The sequence below is a fragment of the Electrophorus electricus genome, chromosome 1 (assembly GCF_041902795.1).
Source record: "Electrophorus electricus isolate QZ-2024a chromosome 1, ASM4190279v1, whole genome shotgun sequence".
NCBI lineage: Eukaryota > Metazoa > Chordata > Actinopteri > Gymnotiformes > Gymnotidae > Electrophorus > Electrophorus electricus.
This window is the reverse complement of record NC_137497.1, coordinates 12,506,221-12,517,283: the sequence shown is the minus strand read 5'-3', so window position 1 is coordinate 12,517,283 and position 11,063 is coordinate 12,506,221. Positions and strand designations below refer to the sequence as shown.

The 11,063-nt window shown below is 39.9% G+C and overlaps 1 protein-coding gene across 1 annotated transcript in view; it reads right to left on the bottom strand.

The window, feature by feature from the left end:
* Positions 1–2,932: 2,932 nt before the first annotated feature.
* LOC145651884 (NLR family CARD domain-containing protein 3-like) overlaps positions 2,933–11,063 on the bottom strand; it is a 10,908-nt gene continuing 2,777 nt past the window's right edge. The window contains exons 3-5 of the mRNA XM_081700518.1: positions 10,110–11,063; positions 7,179–7,352; positions 2,933–3,110 (exon numbers count right to left, since the gene is read on the bottom strand). The exon at positions 10,110–11,063 is cut by the window's right edge and continues 850 nt beyond it. Of these exons, the coding sequence (XP_081556644.1) occupies positions 2,933–3,110; positions 7,179–7,352; positions 10,110–11,063 (1,306 nt within the window). The remainder of the gene's footprint in view (positions 3,111–7,178; positions 7,353–10,109) is intronic.

The window sequence follows — 11,063 nt, the reverse complement described above, 5'->3', positions numbered from 1 at the left end:
GTGTGTTCATTTAATGAAATGCAGCAAGGTTTCAACAGAAAACTATATTTACAAATATTTAAAGAAGAGAACTTTATAATATAAAAGTGTAAATTTCCTTGCATTGCCTTGCCTGGCAATGTTTGTTTAATACTGTACTATAAGGGAGTTGACACTGACCAGATAAATGCCTCTTTATTTACATTCAAAAATAGTCACAGAAACTCACCTGAGAATCTCCAGTTTACAGTGTGAACTCTCCAGTCCAGCACAGAGCTGCTCCACTCCTGAATTCTGCAGGTCATTATTATTCATCTCCAGCTCTCTCAGTGAGTTTTCTGTTTTTAGAGCTGATGTGAGAGATTTGCAAGACCCTTTATTGAGACCACAGCCAGATAGTCTGTAAAAGAGTAAATACAGTAAATAATGTAGTTCAGTCAGAGGATGATGAATTAAAAGATCTGAACTGCTAATAAAAATTTAAAGAAGGGCTTGAAAGGTCTGGAACACACTGATACATTTTCAGCCTTTTAATTTTACAAACACAGTAACATTTCAACACTACTGTGTCTTCATCAAAGACAAAATGGAAAAAGACATGACAAATAACATTCATTAGCAACCTAAAACAGATGAACAAATAATGGATGGTTGGTTCATAAGTCAGTGAATGGCAGTTACCATAATCAGAGTCCAAATATCAAAATATCCCACCCCTAACACCATAACAGGAAACAGAACAACATAGATCTCATTCAATGTTTCACAAATACAAATACACTAATATACAAGCAGAATATATTGTAGGAAGATATGCAGAGTAGTGATTATGGAGGAATAAACACTGCAGTAGTGATTATGGAGGAATAAACACTGCAGTATTGATAATGTTGGGATGAACATTGCAGTAGTGATTATGGAGGAATAAACACCACAGTATTCATTATGGTGGAATAATCACTGTATTGTTTATCAGAGAGAAATAAACACTGCAGCAGTGATTATGGAGGAATGAACACTGCAGTAGAGATTATGGAGGAATAAACACTGCAGTATTGATTATGTTGGAATGAACATCGCAATAGTGATTTTAGAGGAATAATCACTGTAGTATTTATTATGGAGGAATAAACACTGCAATAGTGATTATGTAGAAATAAACACTGCAGTAGTGACTATAGAGTAATGAATACTGTAGTATTGATTATGAAGGAATTAATATTGCGGTAGTGATTATGGAGGAATAAACACCACTGTATTGATTATGGTGGAATATTCACTGTAGTATTTATTATGGAGAAATAAACACTGCAGGAGTGATTATGGAATAATGAACACTGCAGTATTGATTATGGAGGAATGAACATTGCAGTAGTGAATATTAGTGTATGAGCACTGCAGTAGTAATGATGGTAGGATGAACACTGCAATAGTGATTATGGAGGAATGAACACTGCAGTCTCTCTCACACACATACAAACAAAATTTCTGTCTCTCTCACACACACACACACACACACAGATAATAGTTCTGTCTCTCTCACACATACAAATAATAGATCTCTCTCTCTCTCTCTCTCTCTCTCTATTTCACCCCCCCCACACACACAATAGATCTGTATGTCTCTCTCTTTCTCTATTTCAGAGACACATACACAGATAATAATTCTGCTGCTCTCTCTCTTCCTTGCTCTCTTTCACACACACACACACACACACACACACACACACACACACACACACACACACTTCACTCCTTCTCTCCTCCTAATCTCCTGATTATTGATTACTGTGTCTTGTGTGTCTTTCTTTCTCTCTTGTAATTAAGTCCACAGGTTCACTCGTCCAGCGCTGAACATTGTTCCTCACTACTGTGTTCAGATGTCCTGAGTTTACTGTCAGCTGTCTGCTCAGTTTCTCTCTCTGCTGACTCCACGTCTTCTACCATCACTGTTCTATTTTTGTTTGATGTCTCTGGCTTGATGAAAAAATTAGCAGCCAACATTGAGTCCTAAGTCAAGCTAATATGACGTTAGTGTGAGGTATCTAGGAGTAGTAACCAATAATATACTGTAACTTGGCAAGCTTCAGGTTACAAATATTAGCCAGCTACATGTTTCATAAAAACACCTGTGGAGAGAGATCACAGGTTTATCTTAAGGAATAACCAATAAACCTTTCAGTTCTATTGAATGAATATTAACTTGTTGCGTTCTTTCCTCCAGCATGGCTGTCAGTTCAGCTCATCTCAACATGTGTTGAACACACGGTGTAGATCATAATGAGAAAAGGGTCTCCCACCCATAAACGCAAGGGAATCGTGTGATTGTAAAAGTGTCCTGTAATGTGTCCAGAACCTCAATGGTTCAGCTTTAAATGTTTTAATTAAGATTTTAAGGGCTTTGATTTGCAGAGAGATTAGAATGACTGATGTTTACAGTGTTTCCATACATAAACTACATAAAATCACTCAGTGAAAATCTTACATTAAAACACTTCATTTTACAACACAGCTGTTGGAGTTTCTGAATATATTCATCCTGTAAGACATTTTGCTAAATTTCTGCTCTCAGGTGACCAAAAATGCAGCTTGTGGACAAAATGCCAAAGCGCCTAGTTGAAGCAGCATTGTAATAAATACACCTGCACACGTGGACAAGGACTCATTGGTGTCTTCTCTTTACAATGTTCTATTTCTCTTCTAGACTTGAAAATCTGCTCATGCATCACAGATGTAACTCTTTGTCTCCACAGTGTGGTCATTTAATGAAATGCAGTGAGGTTTCAACAGAAAACTATATTTAGAAATATTGAGAGAAGAAAACTTTATAAAAGTGTACATTTCCTTGCATTGCCTTGCCTGGCAATGTTTGTTTAATACTGTACTATAAGGGAGTTGACACTGACCTTTTTAAAATGCCTCTTTATTTACATTCAAAAATAGTCACAGAAACTCACCTGAGAATCTCCAGTTTACAGTGTGAACTCTTCAGTCCAGCACAGAGCTGCTCCACTCCTGAATTCTGCAGGTCATTATTATTCATCTCCAGCTCTCTCAGTGAAGAGTTTTCTGTTTGTAGAACTGATGTGAGAGATTTGCAAGACTCTTCAGTGAGACCACAGCCAGATAGTCTGTAAAAGAGTTAATACATTAAATAATGTAGTTCAGTCAGAGGATGATGAATTAAAAGATCTGAACTGCTAATAAAAATGTAAAGAAGAGCTTGAAAGGTCTGGAACACACTGATACATTTTCAGCCTTTTAATTTTACAAACACAGCAACATTTCAACACTACTGTGTCTTCATCAAAGACAAAATGGACAAAGACATGACAAATAACATTCATTAGCAACCTAAGACAGGTGACCAAATAATGGATGGTTGGTTCATAAATCTGTGAATGGCAGTTGCCATAATCAGAGTCCAAATATCAAAATATCCCACCCCTAACACCATAACAGGAAACAGAACAACACACATCTCATTCAATGTTTCACAAATACAAACACACTAATATACAAACAGAAAATATTGTTGGAAGACAGGCAGAGTAGTGATTATGGAGAAATAAACACTGCAGTAGTGATTATGGAGGAATAAACACCACAGTATTGATTATGGTGGAATAATCACTGTAGTGTTTTTCATGGAGAAATAAACGCTGCAGTAGTGACTATGGAGTAATGAACACTATTATGATTATGGAGGAATGAACATTGCAGTAGTGAATATTAGTGTATGAACATTGCAGTACTAATGATGGTGGGATGAACACTGCAGTAGTGATTATGGAGGAATGAACATTGCAGTAGTGAATATTAGTGTATGAACACTGCAGTAGTAATGATGGTGGGATGAACACTGCAGTAGTGATTATGGAGGAATGGACAGAATGCAGAGAGTAGAATCTTTTACTAGTGTTTACATTCCTTTGCTCACACTGAGTCATTGATCATGAAACATTCTCCTCTGCCTTTTCTTTTCCCAGTGAGGTCCCGAGTTCTGTCTGTGTGGTGCACCGAGAATCTTGGAGGCTTAATAGCTGAGTCAGGGACCCCATCAGTCAGTCAGGTGTGTGTGAGGCAGACCCCATCAGTCAGTCAGGTGTGTGTGAGGCAGACCCCATCCGTCAGTCAGGTGTGTGTGAGGCAGACCCCATCAGTCAGTCAGTTCTGTCTCTCTCACACACAGATAATAGATCTGCCTCTCACACACACAGTTCTGTCTTTCTCTCTCTCTCTCTCTCTCTCTCTCTCTCTCTCTCTCTCTCTCACACACACACACACACACACACACACACACAAACACACAGATAATAGTTCTGTCTCTTTCACACACACAAATAATAGATCTGTCTGTCTCTCTCTTGTGGTGACACACTAAAATGGCCTTACAGCACAGAGGAATTTCAGGGTACACAAGTTAATACAGTGGTAAAACCACTATTATAGTGTATAATAAACTACATACTGTTTAATTCCTTATCAGATTATGACATTCACATGAGGTCAGGCAGGGAATCATTAATTAACCCATAAGATTACAATTTGAATAAATCTTCACGAATAAATCAAGGGTGTGGGTTACATAAACATAAATATTATTACCTGAGAAAGGTTTCATTTCTGTCCAGCACTTAATATTTTATATCACTTACAAGTATCTTCAGTTCTTTGATTCATCCCCTCGAAAAAGGTTGTATTTCAAGATTCCAAAAATTCTACATGTGATTATAATTCTATGTGTGGTTATATTTCTATGTGTGGTTATAATTCTCAGTGTATCTGAATTATGTAGTATCAAATGATGAATTATATCTGATCTAAAGTTCTGATGTAATTACAAAACACCACACATGCTATGCACCACACACACACACACACACACACACACACACACACACACACACACACACACACACACACACAATATCGCTACTTCACACAACTAATATATTCACTAAAATCAACCATTTACATTAACACAAAAAAACAACTAAACAAGTCAGCAGAGCTGTGGGGCTACAGTGAGAGTGGACACAGCCGACACTACAGCAGAGCTGTGGGGCTACAGTGAGAGTGGACACAGCCGACACTACAGCAGAGCTGTGGGGCTACAGTGAGAGTGGACACAGCCGACACTACAGCAGAGCTGTGGGGCTACAGTGAGAGTGGACACAGCTGACACTACAGCAGAGCTGTGGGGCTACAGTGAGAGTGGACACAGCTGACACTACAGCAGAGCTGTGGGGCTACAGTGAGAGTGGACACAGCTGACACTACAGCAGACCTGTGGGGCTACAGTGAGAGTGGACACAGCTGACACTACAGCAGAGCTGTGGGGCTACAGTGAGAGTGGACACAGCTGGCACTACAGCAGAGCTGTGGGGCTACAGTGAGAGTGGACACAGCTGACACTACAGCAGAGCTGTGGGGCTACAGTGAGAGTGGACACAGCCGACACTACAGCAGAGCTGTGGGGCTACAGTGAGAGTGGACACAGCTGACACTACAGCAGACCTGTGGGGCTACAGTGAGAGTGGACACAGCTGACACTACAGCAGAGCTGTGGGGCTACAGTGAGAGTGGACACAGCTGACACTACAGCAGAGCTGTGGGGCTACAGTGAGAGTGGACACAGCTGGCTCCTCTGTCTCTGTCTGCTGTGTTCACTCTCTTCCATGTCCTCCTCCTGGACACTTTCACCATCAAGTTCTTCTGTCTTTTCTCTCTCCTGCTGTCTTCTTACTAAAGAAGGTTGCCATGGCAATAGCATTACTCTTTCTCTTCATCCTGGTTGTTTTCTGTTTCTCTATACTAACTGTAAACGAACAAGCAGGAGTATTTTATATTCTAGCCAGTTCCTTAGATTTAAGGAAGCTAACATTAGCCTCATTAGCTTTGTTACAGTACATCAGGCACCCAGTGTGACACACACATACACACACACACACACACACACACACACACACACACACACACACACACACTTCACTCCTTCTCTCCTCCTAATCTCCTGATTATTGATTACTGTGTCTTGTGTGTCTTTCTTTCTCTCTTGTAATTAAGTCCACAGGTTCACTCGTCCAGTGCTGAACATTGTTCCTCACTACTGTGTTCAGATGTCCTGAGTTTACTGTCAGCTGTCTGCTCAGTTTCTCTCTCTGCTGACTCCACGTCTTCTACCATCACTGTTCTATTTTTGTTTGATGTCTCTGGCTTGATGAAAAAATTAGCAGCCAACATTCACTCCTAAGTCAAGCTAATATGACGTTAGCGTGAGGTATCTAGGTGTAGTAACCAACATTATACTGTAACTTGGCAAGCTTCAGGTTACTAATATTAGCCAGCTACATGTTTCATAAAAACACCTGTGGAGAGAGATCACAGGTTTATCTTAAGGAATAACCAATAAACCTTTCAGGTCTATTGAATGAATATTAACTTGTTGCGTTCTTTCCTCCAGCACGGCTGTCAGTTCAGCTCATCTCAACATGTGTTGAACACACCGTGTAAATCATAATGAGAACAGGGTCTCCCACCCAAAAACGCAAGGGAATTGTGTGATTGTAAAAGTGTCCTGTAATGTGTCCAGAACCTCAATGGTTCAGCTTTAAATATTTTAATTAAGATTTTAAGGGCTTTTATTTGCAGAGAGATTAGAATGACTGATGTTTACAGTGTTTCCATACATAAACTACATAAAATCACTCAGTGAAAATCTTACATTAAAACACTTCATTTTACAACACAGCTGTTGGAGTTTCTGAATATATTCATCCTGTAAGACATTTTGCTAAATTTCTGCTCTCAGGTGACCAAAAATGCAGCTTGTGGACAAAATGCCAAAGCGCCTAGTTGAAGCAGCATTGTAATAAATACACCTGCACACGTGGACAAGGACTCATTGGTGTCTCCTCTTTACAATGTTCTATTTCTCTTCTAGACTTGAAAATCTGCTCATGCATCACAGATATAACTCTTTGTCTCCACAGTGTGGTCATTTAATGAAATGCAGTGAGGTTTCAACAGAAAACTATATTTAGAAATATTGAGAGAAGAAAACTTTATAAAAGTGTACATTTCCTTGCATTGCCTTGCCTGGCAATGTTTGTTTAATACTGTACTATAAGGGAGTTCACACTGACCTTTTTAAAATGCCTCTTTATTTACATTCAAAAATAGTCACAGAAACTCACCTGAGAATCTCCAGTTTACGGTGTGAACTCTTCAGTCCAGCACAGAGCTGCTCCACTCCTGAATTCTGCAGGTCATTATTATTCATCTCCAGCTCTCTCAGTGAAGAGTTTTCTGTTTGTAGAACTGATGTGAGAGATTTGCAAGACTCTTCAGTGAGACCACAGCCAGATAGTCTGTAAAAGAGTTAATACATTAAATAATGTAGTTCAGTCAGAGGATGATGAATTAAAAGATCTGAACTGCTAATAAAAATGTAAAGAAGAGCTTGAAAGGTCTGGAACACACTGATACATTTTCAGCCTTTTAATTTTACAAACACAGCAACATTTCAACATTACTGTGTCTTCATCAAAGACAAAATGGACAAAGACATGACAAATAACATTCATTAGCAACCTAAGCCAGGTGACCAAATAATGGATGGTTGGTTCATAAGTCAGTGAATGGCAGTTGCCATAATCAGAGTCCAAATATCAAAATATCCCACCCCTAACACCATAACAGTAAACAGAACAACATAGATCTCATTTAATGTTTCACAAATACAACTACACTAATATACAAACAGAAAATATTGTTGGAATCCATGCAGAGTAGTGATTATGGAGAAATAAACACTGCAGTAGTGATTATGGAGGAATAAACACCACAGTATTGATTATGGTGGAATAATCACTGTAGTGTTTTTCATGGAGAAATAAACGCTGCAGTAGTGACTATGGAGTAATGAACACTGTATTATGATTATGGAGGAATGAACATTGCAGTAGTGAATATTAGTGTATGAACATTGCAGTACTAATGATGGTGGGATGAACACTGCAGTAGTGATTATGGAGGAATGGACATTGCAGTAGTGAATATTAGTGTATGAACACTGCAGTAGTAATGATGGTGGGATGAACACTGCAGTAGTGATTATGGAGGAATGACAGAATGCAGAGAGCAGAATCTTTTACTAGTGTTTCCATTCCTTTGCTCACACTGAGTCATTGATCATGAAACATTCTCCTCTGCCTTTGCTTTTCCCAGTGAGGTCCCGAGTTCTGTCTGTGTGGTGCACCGAGAATCCTGGAGGCTCAATAGCTGAGTCAGGGACTCCATCAGTCAGTCAGGTGTGTGTGAGGCAGACCCCATCAGTCATTCAGGTGTGTGTGAGGCAGATCCCATCAGTCAGTCAGGTGTGTGTGAGGCAGACCCCATCAGTCAGTCAGGTGTGTGTGTGAGGCAGACCCCATCAGTCAGTTAAGTGTGTGTGAGGCAGAACCCATCAGTCAGTTAAGTGTGTGTGAGGCAACTATCTCATGTCTGCTGTTGACATGAAATGTGTCCCTGGAGTTTGTCCTTCATGGACTGTATGTGTGCAGTAAAATACTGGGGAGAAGAGGATGGTTCACATATTTCAGTTGGATCAGAACTGACTCACTTCTCCTGCACTGCTTGTGTGAGGACTCAAGGACTTCTGACTTTTTGTACAAAAGAACTGATGCAGTCAGTTTCACAACTGTGCTTACATGCATTTGAGTAGAGCCAAATAGTAATACTTTCTGAAATTCATTAAAAAACGTTCAACTGTTCACTCAAATTATGCTGATTATATGATTTGTAAAGAAAATCATTGTATTAAACTTGAGAGAAATGCAAAACAATCATTTTCACTAGTGGTCTGAGATATTGGTCCCACTGTATGTGAGCAACAGTAGTAGTCTGCTACAATTTTAGGTGAGTGACAGTAGTAACAGCATTAGCTTCTGGGAGACTCACTGCATGTTACACTGATCACACAGAGCTGTGAACGTCACTGCATGTTACACTGATCGCACAGAGCTGTGAACGTCACTGCATGCTACACTCATCATTTTACATTTATGGCATTTAGCTGACGCTTTTATCCAAAGCATCTTACAATTATGACTGAGTACAACTTGAGCAATTGAGGGTTAAGGGTCTTGCTCAGGGGCACAACAGTGGCAACTCAGCAGCGGTGGGGCTTGAACCAGCAACCTTCTAATTAAAAGTCAAGTACCTCAATCACACAGCACTGAAGGTGTAGTACTGGAATCAGTTGCTGTTAATGATGTTAGTTTATTTTGACTTAAACTTATTTACAACTAGATTATGACAAATTGCCTTGGTAAAATATTTAAACAATGAAAATGTTTCAGATGAAGTCATATTAACACCTACACCTTTATATAGTGTTTCAGATGAAGTCATATTAACACCTACACCTTTATAAATGTGCCCAATCACCATCATCGGCTCTAAAGAAAACCTGTGATAAAGTTTGAAAACTGCCATCAGTGTGAAATATATATATGTGTGTGTGTGTGTGTGTGAGTGTGTGTGCATATGTGTATACATTGGTTATGCTCATCCTTGTGCACTTTTCTCTGTATTGGTCAGTAGTGATTGAACTGTAATGTTGATCAGAAAGCTGAACTGATAGTTCATATTTGAACCCTTTTGTATGTTACACTGTGTGGTGTGGTGTGTGTGTGTGTGTGCGCGTGTACACACTGATATTTCGTACTTGAACACTTCTGTATGTTACACTGCAGCACATTTTCTCTGGCTGTTTTACTAAGAGTGTGAACTATAAACAAACACTGTTGGCCACTGTTTTAAATGTAGGACCATTCTCAATACAAAGGCACACAACTACCCATGACATCAAATATCATTTAACCATCATTAATACATTTAGACTAATGAATGACTGGACAGTGTTACTATATTCCAATGTTCCACAACTTTATGGTTTAACTTAAGCACCTGGTGATGGGATCTCTCTATCCTGCTCTCTCTCTAATGTTCCCTCTCTCTCTCTCTCTCTCTCTCTCCTTTTCATTTTTCACAGAAGACCTTCTGAGTCAAGAACATCCACTGCCTGCTACACCCACTGTTCATCTCTAAATGAAAATACTCACAAGGCTTTTCTGGATGCTTTGACCACTGGCAGCAGTCTCAGTAGACATTCCTCTGATGGGTCATATTTCCTCAGGTCAAACTCATCCAGCTCCTCTTCTGAGTTCAGCAACACAAACACCAGAGCTGACCACTGAGCAGGAGACAGTCTGGATCCATGGAGACAACGGTCACCTCCTCTGCTCAGGTATGTTTGGACTTCCTGCACTAGAGAATGATCATTCAGTTCATTCAGACAGTGGAAGAGATTGATGGATTTCTCTGTAGAGGGACTGTCACTGATCTTCTCCTTGATGTAGCTGACTGTTTCCTCTTTGCTGTGTGAGCATCTTCCTCTCTGTGTCAGTAGGCCTAGTAAGAGAGTCTGATTGGACTCCAGTGAGAGACCCAGAAGGAAGCGAAGGAAAAGGTCCAGGTGTCCATTATGACTCTGTAAGGCCTTGTCCACTGCACTGTTGAGGAAGACAGACATTGGGGTTTTGAAAATACTGAAAAATCCAGGGTGTTGCTGTTGTAGCACATTGGTGTTGGTGGAGATGAAGGAAATAAACACATATAAAGCAGCCAGAAACTCCTGAACACTCAGATGAACAAAGCTGAACACCTTCCCCAGCTGTAGCTCAAACTCCTCTCTGAAGATCTGAGTGCACATTCCTGAATACACTGTCATTTCTCTGACATCTATGCCACTGTTTCTCAGGTCTTCCTCATAGAAGATCAGGTTGCCTTTTTCTAGCTGTTGGAAAGCCAGTTTTCCCAGTGCCAAAACATGTTCTCTCATGTGATGTGGGTGAGTGGGACCTTTTTGTCCTTTCATACTTCCTCCATACTTTTGATCCTTGTGTCTGAGCTGAAAGATCAGGAAGTGTGTGAACATCTGAGTCAGAGTCTTGGGGATCTCTCCACTCTCTGCTTCACCCAACATTCTCTCTAGAACAGTGGCTGCAATCCAACAG